At 38.9% G+C, this 15,148-nt stretch overlaps 1 protein-coding gene across 4 annotated transcripts in view; it reads right to left on the reverse strand.

Annotated features, from left to right (window-relative positions):
* plppr5b (phospholipid phosphatase related 5b) overlaps positions 1 to 15,148 on the reverse strand; it is a 131,548-nt gene that overhangs the window by 84,779 nt on the left and 31,621 nt on the right. Inside the window, exon 3 of one of the 4 annotated variants that reach the window (XM_022211001.2) lies at positions 11,300 to 11,488. The exons of 1 other annotated variant lie outside the window; for it this stretch is intronic. In XM_022211001.2, coding sequence (XP_022066693.1) covers positions 11,300 to 11,488 — 189 coding nt within the window. Of the gene's footprint in view, positions 1 to 11,299; positions 11,750 to 15,148 lie in introns of those variants that run through there. 2 more of the 4 variants (XM_022211002.2, XM_051940035.1) reach the window with 2 other exon arrangements.

The raw sequence follows: 15,148 nt of genomic DNA on the forward strand, positions 1-15,148 counted from the left end.
AAGAGCTGTTCACAGAGGGTATGTGTGTGAGTGTCTTGTTTTAGTGTAGTCTATCCATTTATCTATCGGACATATTTTTACAATACTCAGTCTATGTGTAGTTTTTAAAAGGATACGATTTCCTGTTCTACAAATAATGATACTGCAAGAATGACAAATAGAAATGCTCTGCCTCCACTTCTTGCAGGCATAATGGCCATATCAAACACTTCTTCTCTCGTAAACACACTGTTTTAATGCAGTCCATGGACTGGTGACAATGTAGATGCACCAAGCAAAAATATTTCATTATTTTACTTATGATGAGCCTACAGACACCACAAAGCTCATCTTTTAAAATTTTTTCACCTATGCTGACCAAGGCAGCAAATACATTCAGCTAAGCAAAGCATCGCACCATGTCATATTACAATAACATAATTACACTAAAGGCTCAACTTTAAGTCAAACAAGTGTGTTTTATTTTGTGAAAAACCAACCATTTTTTCACCACAGGAGCTTGGCAAGGCAGTTACTGTTTTATTTAGGTTCATCTTTGGTAAGTTGGCTATAGCATTCCCAAGTATGCTAAACACTTTTTCTGACAGATTACGTTTGTGACGTATCACAAATATGTTTTTGAACACTCCATCTTTGCCATTTATTATGTTGTTTTACTGTCACTACTTTCAGGCAACCATTTTAAACTTATATTATTACCCTGGTAATCCAGTACATGGAGGAGAAGCTTCAAACATGTTGTGTATGTTGTGTAAATAAGGATATTTTTAACCCAACCATGACATTTTTCCAAGCCATGCAGTTTTGGTGCATAAACTTAATCATGTGAAATCAATGAAAATAAAACTTAAGTTCTACAAAAATGGTTCCAGATGGGAAATGAACCCTGGCCTCCTCAGTGAAGATCTGGGTGCTGACCTACGTCCACTCCCGACTAACACACGTTACAGACTTTGTAGCTCTGTCAGATGAGAGGCCTTTCAAACAGTGTGACAGGTGAGAAAATACGGTTGTTTCAATAAGAAATCACACTTCTCTCAAAACATAATTACTTCACCAAGGAACGCGTAGGAATTATGTGACGATCAGTTTATGTTTGTCTGTCTGTGAACAATATTACTCAAAAAAGAAATGATTGTGTAATTTCTGACCTTTCAGGCAAAAATGGACTAACAGATTTGGATGAAATTTTCAGGGAAGGTCAGAAATGACACAAGGACCAAGTGATTAGATTGTGGAAGTGATGCAGCTTATAGTCTAGATCCACGTTAAAGATTTCTGTATCATTGCAAGATAGCGACATGGCGTCCCTGTAACCATGACAACAAGTGAACACTACATCAGCCTGCTGACGATCACATGATTTTGATCCTACTGCAAATCCACCACTGCAGACTTACACACGTGGACAAAATTGTTGGTACCCCTCAGTTAAAGAAGGAAAAACCCACAATTCTCACTGAAATCACTTGAAACTCACAAAAGTAACAATAAATAAAAATTTATTGAAAATTAAATAATCAAAAACAGCCATTACTTTTGAATTGTTGATTAACATAATTATTTAAAAAAACAAACTAATGAAACAGGCCTGGACAAAAATGATGGTACCTCTATAAAAGATTGAAAACTATTTGACCAGAGTGACATGATTAACTCAGGTGTGTCATTTAATTGACATCACAGGTGTTTCCAAACTCATAATCAGTCAGTCTGCCTATTTAAAGGGAGACAAGTAGTCACCCTGCTGTTTGGTGAAAAGGTGTGTACCACACTGAACATGGACAACAGAAAGCGAAGGAGAGAATTGTCCCAGGACATCCGAAAAAAAATTATAGACAAACATCTTAAAGGTAAAGGCTATAAGACCATCTCTAAACAGCTTGAAGTTCCTGTGACAACAGTGGCTCATATTATTCAGAAGTTCAAGACCCACGGGACAGTAGCCAACCTCCCTGGACGTGGCCGCAAGAGGAAAATTGATGACAAATTGAAGAGACGGATCGTATCCAAAGAGCCCAGAGCAACCTCCAAAGAAATTAAAGGTGAACTCCAAGGCCAAGGTACATCAGTGTCAGATCGCACCATTCGTCGTTGTTTGAGCCAAAGTGGACTTCATGGGAGACGACCAAGGAGGACACCACTGCTGAAAAAAACTCATAAAAAAGCCAGACTGGAATTTGCAAAAATGCATGTTGACAAGCCACAAAGCTTCTGGGAGAATGTCCTTTGGACAGATGAGACCAAACTGGAGCTTTTTGGTAAGGCACATCAACTCTATGTTCATAGACTCAAAAACCAAGCATACGAAGAAAAGAACACTGTCCCTACGGTGAAACATGGAGGAGGCTCAGTAATGTTTTGGGGCTGCTTTGCTGCATCTGGCACAGGGTGTCTTGAAAGTGTGCAAGGTACGATGAAATCTGAAGACTATCAAGGCATTCTGGAGAGAAATGTGCTGCCTAGTGTCAGAAAGCTTGGTCTCAGTCGCAGGTCATGGGTCTTCCAACAGGACAACGATCCAAAACACACCGCCAAAAACACCCAAGAATGGCTGAGAGAAAAGCGTTGGACTATTCTAAAGTGGCCTTCTATGAGCCCAGATCTGAATCCCATTGAACATATGTGGAAGGAGCTGAAACATGCCATTTGGAGAAGACACCCATCAAACCTGAGACAACTGGAGCTGCTTGCTCATGAGGAGTGGGCCAAAATACCTGTTGACAGCTGCAGAACGCTCATTGACAAATACAGAAATCGTTTAATTGCAGTGATTGCCTCAAAAGGTTGTGCAACAAAATATTAAGTTATGGGTACCATCATTTTTGTCCAGCCCTATTTCATTAGTTTGTTTTTTTAAATAATTATGTTAATCAACAATTCAAAAGTGATGGCTGATTTTGATGATTTAATTTTCAATAAATTTTTATTTATTGTTACTTTTGTGAGTTTCAAGTGATTTCAGTGAGAATTGTGGGTTTTTCCTTCTTTAACTGAGGGGTACCAACAATTTTGTCCACGTGTGTACCAGGCCTTATCCATCGGAAATGATAAAAGAAACAATTGATTAAATTGTGGGGGTGTTTCTAACTCCTATCAATTCCCGCCGCCCACTACATATTTAGGTCACGTGATTCGGTATCCGTACATAACGTACAGATGCAGAACATACACCTGTGCTCAGCACAAGGTCATTTTTTTGTGGGTTCATCTATATTAAATGCCACATTCTATGTTGCTGTGATTTCTGATCATCAATAACTAATAAATAAACAAATACTGCATTTCCAGAAAAATATGCTGCATTTCAGATGGATTACTGCGCTCTCTGAGTGCTTTTGTTGTTGAGAAAGCAAAGCTATGATTTCAGTAGCTTGCTAAAAGTAACACAGAGTATGCGGATCTTCAACAGTTGTTTCTTGCAGCACCAGTGAATGTAAAACCACCACTAAACCACTGATGCACTTATCTGTGCAAGAAGTGAATGTATGAAGGATTTATAAATGAAACAAGGCACATATTAAGAGTTGATCTTAACCAAGAGTTGATCTGGAACTAACTATGCATAACACAGGTGCATCTACCACCCCACATTCTAGCTCACTCCATACAGGAACTCTTCACTTTGATCCTGAAAATGAAATCATGAGATGGAATAATGTCCTGTATGACTGCAATTTATACTGGAGCTGAAACCGCACAGACATTTAAACAATTGGAAAGATGGCATTAGAAGACAACATTATTTTGTGTTGTCTTTGTGGAAAAGTGAGGAATGACTTTAAAAAGCAATGCTGAGTGGAACAGAGCTGCCTGGACTCCCTCTAGCTGCTGGAAGAGTCTGCATGGGTGACCTAGATTAATAAAACTCTCCAATTTTGAAAGAGGCACTGAGCTATCGAAGCGGCCAACTGTGTCTAAATCAACAAATCACACTCCTATTCAAGTGATGTCTTAATGCTATGACTGAGCAACAATTGCTATCACAGCTTTCAGGATGTGTCCTTCTGTGCACAGACAGACAGGCAGACATATGGCTTCAGCAGAAAACAGTCCATGTGAAACCTGCTAACAGTGAGCTCTGTTAGTCATACTGACGAAATGGGGCATTGTTTTTTATTTCTGTTGAGTGGATCAAACAGATGTTTACACGAGAAAAGCACTCAGAGAGCACAGCACTCTGCCAAGGCTGTTCATTCTGCCATACGACATTGTCAGAAATGCAGCATGTTTTACAAATGCAGCATTTGTTTATTAGTTATTGATGATCAGAAATCACAGCACTGTAGAATTTGGCCTTTTAATACAGATGTATCCACAAACAAAATGACCTTGTGCTGAGCATAGGCATGTGTTATGCATGTGTACGTTATGTAAGTATACAGAATTGCACGACCTAAATATGTAGCAATTTAATCAATTGCTCCTTGTTTTATATCGGACGGATAAGTCGCGATAAGTCCTCAGAGGTGGATCTGTAGTAGGATCACAATCATGAAATCGTCAGCAGGCAGCTGATGCAGTGTTCACTTGTCTTAGTTACAGTGATGCTATGCTGCTATCTCGCAATAATACAGAAATCTTAAACAAATCCATGGATCCAGACTATAAGCTGCATCACTGCCAAATCTATTGAGGTGGTACTTGTTTCATTTCTGACCTTCCCTGAACATTTCATTCAAATCCAATAGTCTGTTTTTGAGTAATGTTGCTAACGGGCAGACAAACGTATGCCAATCATCACATAACTCCACTGCATGTCTTGGTGGAGTAACTAGTGGTGGGATGCAATTAAAGAAATCTATGTAATTAATTACAGGCTTTGTAATTAATTAATCGCAATGAATCATATTGTTGTCAAATAGCAATATTTGACATAAAGTTTTTCAACTCAAATCAATTTTGGTTGGCAACTGAATGGATGAATAGACATATATATGAATTTAAACAGCAAAAAATGTTTATGTTTCATTTCTATGTATCTGTATTTTTCATCTGTCTAATACATTCAGATTACTGCAAATTGCAAGTGCAACTAGAAAAGCACTCAGAGAGCGCAGACCTCCACCAAGGATATTGACATTCCCATGGAACATTGTATTCACATACATTTATGTACGATTTAGAACATTTTGGACGACATACTAAAGTATGACGTTTTTGTCACATTTTGGACAACATACGAAAATATGACATTTTACTGAAATTTTGGACGACATACTAAACCATGACGTTTTTTCCACATTTTGGACCACACACTAAACTATGACGTTTCAGTTACATTTTGGACAACATACCAAAACATACTAACCTATGATGTTTTTGTCATATTTTGGACCACATACTAAACCACATACTAAAAAATTCAAAGTGATCCAGAATCCAGGATCCTTTCCGGATTGCCATCAAAATTAAATCAGCTCTTCCTCTTACCGTAGTCTACATCCCCTCAAAATTTCATGTGAATCTGCCCAGGCGTTTTTGAGTTATCTTGCTAACAGACAGACAGACAGACAGACGGACACACAAACGCCGGGTGTCACATAACCTCCTTGGCGGAGGTAATTATAGCGACTATATTCAACATTTTAAGACTTTTTGTAAACTCAAGCACTTCCAGCGCCTTGAAAAGTGGTCTATTATGGGATGACTACATCATTTTCCGGTACCAGAACCGTTGTTGCTAACGTCAGCTCTGGAGCTAACAGCAACATGTTTTGCATTGAGGTGATGCTGTTGGCTTGAAGTGCTGCGGTGATCAGAAAATTCTTTGTCGCACAATTTGTACAAAACCAGGCTTGTATCCAGGCTGTCATCAGCAAGATTTTTAAAAGAAAACTTTCCGCCCAACAAGCTCAGTGTGGTCTCATCTTCCTTCACTGTTCACCAAACTTTCTTCTGATTCACTCGTCCAAGCAGACTTTAGGTTCATTAGTGCCACCTACTGGGCTGAAGTGTTCATCAGTGTTACCGGTGTGCCAGAAATTAGGGAACTAAGGTTTGATTAAATGCGTTATTTTTTCTGTAATTTATTAATCAAAATGAACGTGCTAAAGTCTCAGCCCTATTTTAAACAGTGACTGTCCATTCTGTATTTAAAAATGAGCAAAGTTTTTTTTTTATTAATTAAACTGCAGAAACTGTCTGACAGGATCAAACCCTCTGCCGTGTTCCACTGGACCGTCAGGACTAACACCACAAGCTGGATGTGCGGAAAGTTAAAGTGTGAGTACATGTATATTTGTAGTATCTGCTTAAGAGTTTATTTCAAAAAATCTCAAATAACAATCAAGTATAGACAGGCTCACTCAACTCTTGTTTTTTGGTACCATTTGTCATACCTGCTCAGTTATGAAAGCTCACTGAATATAAAGTTTTATTATTACAGAATTTTAATGTATCATCTATTATTACTATGACCAAGCATTTCATAATAAAAACTGTTTTCTGTGCTTTGTTGACACTGACATCGACAATGACATGATGAAATAAAAGTGAAAATTTCAGGTTTTTATCTTTAATAGGTTCTGAGATATTGTTGTTCAAACAGCCTCAAATTTCAATGTGTGAAAAATGGGCGGTATTATGGTAATACCGCATACTGCCGGAGTTTAAAAATAGCAGCAGTATCAGTTCCAATACCGTCATGAAAAAAATGTAATGCTCTTATACAGGGGATAACGATTAAATATTAAATAAAAGTCATTTAATGCCTAAAATTGATTCTATGTCCAATAGCACTTATGTGTGGTTGAATTTTCAGTTTTACTTAAACAGTTATGTTTTAGCCTACTTTTGGAGTCTTTCCATAAAGTTTATGAACGTGACATTGTCACATGACAGCGCGGAGGGCAGATCCCGCACGGAGTGACTTGGTGTCAAAAAAGAACACAACTTCTGCAGTTTGGGAGTATTTCGGGTTCCAGGCAAACGAGAAAGGAGAGCCGGTAAATACTGATGAAGCAATTTGTAAATTGTGCAATCAAAAGGTGATCGCGAGAGGTGGAAACACCTCTAACCTAAGGAAGCATCTCCGAATCAACCACCCACTCACTGCTGCGAGGATGAATTTGGCTCTGAGTTCAACAGTTTCAAAGCCTCCCACTGACATCGATGCAGGACCAACAACAACAACAAGTCGACCACCAGTTACACGCAGCCGACAATAATGGGGGCCTTCGCCAAGGCAACAAAGTACAAGAGGGACAGTCTCCATTGGAAAACCTGCACTGATGCTGTGACAAAATACCTGGCGAAGGAAATGGTCTCCTTCCACACAGTGGAAAAAAAGTCCTTTAAGGACATGGTAAAGGTCCTGGATGCGCAGTAAGAGCTGCCTGGACGGAAACATTTCTCACAAACGGCGATGCCAAGTTTGTATATAAAAGTTAGAGATGAGGTTCAGGCATTGCTGTCAGGGGCAGATAGTTATTCCTTAACAACTGACATGTGGTCTTCAGTTAATATGACACCATATATGTCCCTTACTGTCCACATAATTACACCTGAGTGGAAACTTGAATCCAAATGCCGAAGAAACGTCCTCTGTGCTTCACTTTGTAGCTTTATTTTCGTCTTCTCCATCACTTACTGAAACCGCCGGTACATCACCTTAATATGCTCAGTAGCGCCTTCTGGTGACAGCTTATTATAACTACAGAACACAACAGTATTCAATTTCCAAACATGAAGGCACAAGCCAGTAACAGTAATAGTCATGGTAATACCGTATACCCCGGTAAAATGTGAAGGAAGTTTGACGGTATCAGAATTTGGATACCGCCCAAGCCTAGCTGAGAGTGAGTAGACGGTCTTTTTTTTGTTTTGTTTTTATATCTTTGAAAGTACTTGATATATCAGTCTAAAATTTCACAGATACCATTTTAAATATCCATATTTTATGACAGAACACTTTAATCAAATCAGAGATGGTCAAACAGAAGGTCCCTGATGATTTGCGCTGGAATAACCAATGTGGGGTTTTTTCTTTCTGTACTGGGTGTAGCTATGAAGCAAAACTGCTCAGTTACACTTGTTACTGTTATTCATCTGAGAAATATCAGATTCTCAATGCAGTTTGTGTGCCAAAATCACAACACACCTTTTGTGTGCACTTTACTCGACAATTTCAAATTCATTAGACAACAGGAACAGAAACTAACATCTTAAAGATTAATGATCAAAATAATCCATGTGTTTTAATCCATAAGATGGTAAGAAGATCTAAAGTTTGTTTCTTTCAGCGGTTTGGAGGCTTGCTACACGTGTTAGATGTTGCTAATCCATGGAGGATCTGATGGCATCAGGATCCATATTTTTGAGACAGCTGTCACATTTCCACACAGAACAATAGCTGCAGTTTCATATTTTTTCACTTCACAGCTGTCCTCAGGTTGAGTCCTGAACTTTCAGTTCACTATTTAAGAAATCAGAGATCATTTTAAAGATTTTTCCAAGCAGAATTGGATGGGTCAGGGCTAGCTAGTTAGTAGCAGATGATCTTTCAAAATCCTAACACATAGCACCTCTAAAGGTCAACAAAGAACAGATGGGTCAATATCACTATAAAGTACCTTTTGGCTTCCTCATCAAAATCATTAAGTTATCATTAACATACTACAAAATAATGAAAAGTGTAGGTGTTATTACAAATGTCCATACTTTGGCACACAAATCAGTAGAAGGAAAATTTCCTTACAACATCTTTTGGTAATTGTATATTATTTCTTTGGTTGGGTGTATCTAATATGCTACACATTTGTCTGCTAACTTCAAGTAGTGTAATAAAACATTAAATGACACAAAGTTAAAATGCTTTTTAAACATTCACATTATTCTTACCAAGCTCTTGACATTTTTCGTCTCTTTTTATAATTATATTCAACATTTTGTACACGTCCCTAAAACTGCCATCCACCGTGTCGTCATGGGGTAACTTGCCCCTTTAAGAAACCAGCTGATGTAATCGACAGATCCAGCCATCTATTTGGAAGTATGAGGAAGACCAGTTTACAGTGATGTAGAAGAATGATTCAAACCCAAGCACGTAAATATGTAAATGCCATAAACCTGAAAGGAGCGACTCCACAGGTCTGTCTGGACAGAAGACCATGAGAAAATGAGCTCACTTGTCATTTTATCTTCCTAATGAGGTCTTTCCTCGATGCTTAATGGTAATCTTGTTGAGAGTAAAACTAAACATGAGGCAGTGTGTGTTCTAGGATATGTCTTCATTTGTGACTGACCAATCATTAGCATTCTGCTGTTGGACACAAGATCTGTCCGTTCTGTCAATGATTTGAAGATATTTCGGTAGTGATGCCAAAAGCTTATGAATGGTCCTAATGTTCTTTTGTAATGTTCACCTTTTTTCAGGCAGTGGTTAATAAATCTACTAATGTCAACACATTTTTGTCCACCGTGTGATGTCATTGCCCACCCTGTGATGTCATTGCCCACCATGTCATTTTTCTGTTTCATGAAAATCAACAAGTTATCATCAAAAGTTAGTAAAACCTTTTCACATTTTCCTTATAAACTAATCACTGTCAAATAATACCGTTTGAAAGACGGGTCAGATTGCTGTTTTTAGAGATTTTATTTAGAAAAGAAAACGCAGCTCTCAAAGATTCTTTGCAGACACTAACTACTTGCAGATATTTCATTATTTTCAAAATACTTTTTTATCAGCTAAAATGCATTATTGAGTAAGGGACAAAAAAGCTTCCTGAAAATGTAAAGTTTATAATCACTATGGTATAAAAATATATTTATTCTCTTTTGACTTTGTCCTTCACATGGTGGACATACTGTACGAGCACATACTTTATCTGCTTGCAGTGAATTCCTAAAAAATGTGGGAGCTTGACCAACACACATTTATAACAGTCTTGATACCTGGGATATGAAATGAGAGGAAAACTGTAACTTCTAGGGGATAAATCATGACGTTTCAAAGGCACTTTTTGATAATATTGGCCTAGGTATATTCTGAATTTCACTTCCAGAAAACTAGATCGTACACTTCCCATAGTACAGCCAAATGGTGTCTTCTCATTAGATCCTCTCTGCCTGCTACAAGGTCTTTCAAACTACATCTCTCAAAAAATATTATGAAGACTGCTATTGAAGACAAAAGCTGTGTGTGTGTGTGTGTGTGTGTGTGTGTGTGTGTGTGTGTGTGTGTGTGTGTGTGTGTGTGTGTGTGTGTGTAGACAGCTGAAACAGACACGGAGGCGTACAGACAGTCCTACATGGATTACTGCACTTATCATTGAAGGTGCAGAAGCCATATTTTTATATCAGCAAAAGATCAAATGACTGTTACATAAGCTAGAAAAATAAAAATGAAAGAATAAGCAGACATGCTAGGAAATACCCAGGATCAACATTTCCTCTCAGACTGCAGCTAATATTCCTTCAGATTGACAATTACAGTAAAAATGAGGTCAGCACAGATATATAAGCAGAAAAGTTTCGAGTTTGATCTTATATATTAAGCAATGAGAATTCAATTCAATCTCTATATGGTGTTTGAATCAGATCTTAACATTTATATCATGGAGCAAAGAGCAGGAAGAAGTCAATAGAGATTTACAAGAAATTATTGATAAAACCAATCATATCAGGAAAATAATGCTGGCAATCTTTAGTCTGGACCACAGAATACAGGTGTAACAGGTTTCACGTGTGATCTCATGATGGTTGTGTGTATGACATTTTGAACTGAACCTTTTTCATTTTTGCATTACATTTGCCACAAAGAAAATAATATCAGTCTTCAGTGTCCTACAAGAACATTTGATTTGCTCACATAAAGCAAAATCAGTTCAGTATGCAAAAGACAGGGATTACTTCCCATCATCTCATCATCAGAACTAGTCGTTATCACTATTAATCAGTCAGAAACACTGGAGCTCCTTCTAGAGCCAGCAAGACACTGAAAAATGTGTCATTCTGTGTCACCAACATAAATGTCCTAATAGAATAGAGAGAAATAGACATGCTGCCACTTCAAACTGCGCATGCTTGTTTCAATTCATGGACTAAATAACTAATCAATAATTGACTTATTTCAAATGGCTGATATAGTAATCACTCCTAGATTAATCAATCAGTGCCCCAGTGCTGCAGCAACCATCAGCTACATGACAACCGTTCACATCCACCCAGAACCGGGAGCATTTCTGGGAGAATACATCTACACGTGATGACAGCTCTCCTTAACGTGACCGTCGGTAGGCTGCCCGTTACCGAGCAGCTCCCGTGGCTGAACTTTGCTAATGAAGGTGGGACTCACCAGCAGCGTGGGCAGCCCCGCCACCACGGCGTAGAGCAGCACGGGCGGCACGGCGCTGCGGTCCTCCGGTCCCAGGTACGGTTTGGTGTAGGCGGTGTCGTAGCAGAAGAAGCCCTGCACGTGCACGGTGAAGGTGTCGGTGTACTCGAAGTAGTAGGCCAGCATGACGGTCCCGGCCATGATCACCAGCTGGAAGTACAGCATGATGCACACGGAGAGCGACAGACATTTAATTAGAACCGAGCCGTAGTCCCCCCCGTCTCCTACCCCTCTTCCTCCGCCAACGCCGCGGCGGCACCGACTCCCGATGTGCGGCTCATGACGGCTGGGCTGCGCGGAGGAGGCGCTCTCTGATCGGCTGCTGCTGCTTCCTCCGCGTTCTGCTGCTCAGACTACAGACTGGTTAGACTGAGGAGGAAGCAGGGAGAGAGGGTGGGAGGTGGGGGTGTGTAAGACATGGGAAGGCAAAGCTTGACGTGGTCTGTGTGTCAGTAATGAGAGACCAATGACAAGGACTGGAAACCAGTCAGCATCCCTACCCCCTCCGTGTGTGCGTGTGCATGTATGTGTGTAAACTGGACATACAACCAAGCCATATGCATTGCCATACTGAATCAGTGCAGGGACGGTCAGAGGAGGACAGACAGGAATGGACAGAGAGGACGGGAAAGAACAAGACGTCATGCAGGTCTGGACCAGCTGAGTCCCAGGCTGTCCTCTAAATTCAGTCCTACTGCATCACAGAAATGACTCAATGCGTGCAAGTGTGTGAGCAGAGACTGCATGAAGTCACATCCGCTAACTGGGATGCATTGAAGGAGGGTCAATACAGAATGGAAGGACTTTGAAGTCCATGGGACATATCTTGCATACCTTATAATTAAAAGTAAAAGAAAAATTATGTTTATTATGATCATGTCTTTACAAATGCCATAACTACGTATAGAAACAATTACATATTAACAAAAAAACCTAGACGATATCACTAAAATGTCAACTAAATAACCGTCTGGATTTAATAACAACCACCTTCTATTTAGCTAAACAATAATAAAATGAGCATATTTAAAAATTGCTTTGACTGTGTTCTTTTTATTAAGTTGAGATCATCATGACAGATATTCAAATTTTATACAGAAAATAACAAATTGTGTCTGTGTTGGAGAAATCCCTTTCAACTAAGTTCCCCATTACAAAAGCACCTCTCCAGGAAGTGTGTTGATTCCAGATCACATGACCTGCTCCACATGATGTCATTTCCTCCTGAAGAAAAGACTGGCCAGACTCCAAGGCTTTCTGACTTATTTAATATAAAGTAGTGGATTTATCCCGTGTCAACAGGTTTACTACAATATCTTTATAAATAACATTCAGTTTCAATTTTCCTCAATTGTATATATAATATTTAGAAGAATGTTTCTGTAAAAGTGCATGTGGTGTTTGGCTATAGGCAGCCATGTTGATTTTAGGCCTGAAAACATCAAAAATGTCAACTATAATACCTGTCAAGTATGTTAGAAAAAGTCACACAATTCTATGTTGACCCAGGTGTTGCCTGTGTAACGTGGTAATTCCACTTCAATCTCCAAATGTCCCACACCTGACTGTCTTCTGTTTTTTTTTTCTTTTGAAGTGGTGAATACTGATTGAGACGACCATGTGTAAAATCATGTGAGTTAAAAATTCTTAAAGAGGGGTGGGGTCAGTTCAATAGTCCAATATTCCAGCAACTACAAAACCTTTATTTTTCACACCGTGTACCATTGAAGACCATGTGAACATATAACAGGGTTTCTGCAGGTCATTAAAAAGCATCAATAGTCATTAAGTGGATTTTGCAAAAATTAAGGCCTTAAATGGCATTAAAAATTCTTTCTGCAGTTTTCAAGAAAAATATTTGACAATAATATATAATTACAGACTGCAAACTGTCAGATATGTGCATCCCCAGATAGCAAACTATGGGTGAATCAATGTTGAATCTATGTTGAGACCTAACGTCGAAATTATACAGAAAGCGCAAGGTTGATAAAATGTTGAGTCAATGTTTGCTTACATAGATTACATGTTTGCAAACATAGATTCAACATTAATTAAACATTGACCTGTCAAACATTTTAATTAAACCAAAATACAATGTAGATTCAATGGTATCTTTTAAACACAAACTTCAGTGTTGACAAAATGTTGTTGAATTAACGTTGATCCAACCATCAGTCTTCAACCGTAACCACAATTCAACCTTCTTAACCCTAATTCAACATTGATTTAACATCTTTTGCTATCTGGGTAAAGTGTGATTTATGGTTGAAAAACAAATGTTGACTCAACATTTTATCAACCTTGCGCTTTCTGTATAATTTCGACGATAGGTCTCAACATAGATTCAACATTGATTCACCCATAGTTTGCTATCTGGATTGTGTCATCAAATTAATATTTCGTAGTCCTGCCATGAGCAGCAGTAGAGCTCTAATCCTTGCTGGCATGTTCCCCATGAGCCTTTCACTGCCTTTCTGGTCCAATTCTTCTTGAATTTCTGCTTTTAATTCTAGACCTTTTGATAATCCACCACAGGTTTCCTACGGGGCTCATGTCCAGGGATTGAGCTGGACACTCTAAGACCTGGACACTGTGCTCCTGCAGCCAACTGGCCCTGGATGTGTTCAAGGAGCATTGTCTTGTTGAAACATCCAGTTTTGACCTTGATGGAACAGAGCACGTGCAGAAGGGAGCATGTGAGTTTAGAGGATGGAGCACAGTACTTGGCAGAGTTCAATGTACCATCACAGACAGTGAGATGACCAACATCAACAGCACTCCTGCATCCCCAAACCATGATACTGCTTCCACCATGCTCGACAGTAGGTACTGGACATGCTGGAGAGAACTTCAATGTTGACAAAATGTTGTTGAATTAACGTTGATTCAACCATCGGTCTTCAACCGTAACCACAATTCAACCTTCTTAACCCTAATTCAACATTGATTTAACATCTTTTGCTATCTGGGTAAAGTGTGATTTATGGTTGAAAAACAAACGTTGACTCAACATTTTATCAACCTTGCGCTTTCTGTATAATTTCGACATTAGGTCTCAACATAGATTCAACATTGATTCACCCATAGTTTGCTATCTGGGTCTGCATAAACATGCTGAAGGACTGTGATAATTGTTCGAGCCGGTCGGGTGCAATTGCCAAAAACTGCATGTTTTTAAAGTAGCCAGCAGGCTGGACCAAGTGGAGGAGAGCTGGGAAATGCAAATTCCAGCAAAAATGGCTAGAAAATGTGGATTTCAGAGAATATCTGAGGGGTGGTTTCTGGATTCAGAAATAGGGAAATGTAGGGACAGTTTTCATATAAAAATTATTTTTTACAAAAAAAAACATTTGTTGAGTTTGCGGTCTTGGCATTAAAATTTCTACAGTATGGCATCAAAATGGCATTAAAAAGCATTAAATTTGACTGGCAGATTTCTGCAGAAACCCTGTATAAATGAGTCTACAAAAAGTCAGGACTCTAGCTACATTACCTCTCAAGTTATGGCACTTCAAACGTTGCTCTATAGATTGGTGCAAAGAAAATGCCATGAAAATCAACAAGACCTCATCCCTCTTTACAAAATGTAACTCAAAAACAAATGTTACCTACAACCTCAGAAATCTACACATCTTATTTAATAACATATGTCTGCACAGAATAAAACAAGTCTGACAATTATGAGGTGGCCAGAACTTTACAACTTGATGAACTGAGATGGAATAACCCGGCTGTATTTTTACAGTAAGTTCGTTACTCCTGCACAGGACTCATGTTGCATACATGTGCACAAGTGTAATAAGATTT

Source organism: Acanthochromis polyacanthus, chromosome 20, assembly GCF_021347895.1.
Source record: "Acanthochromis polyacanthus isolate Apoly-LR-REF ecotype Palm Island chromosome 20, KAUST_Apoly_ChrSc, whole genome shotgun sequence".
Lineage (NCBI taxonomy): Eukaryota > Metazoa > Chordata > Actinopteri > Pomacentridae > Acanthochromis > Acanthochromis polyacanthus.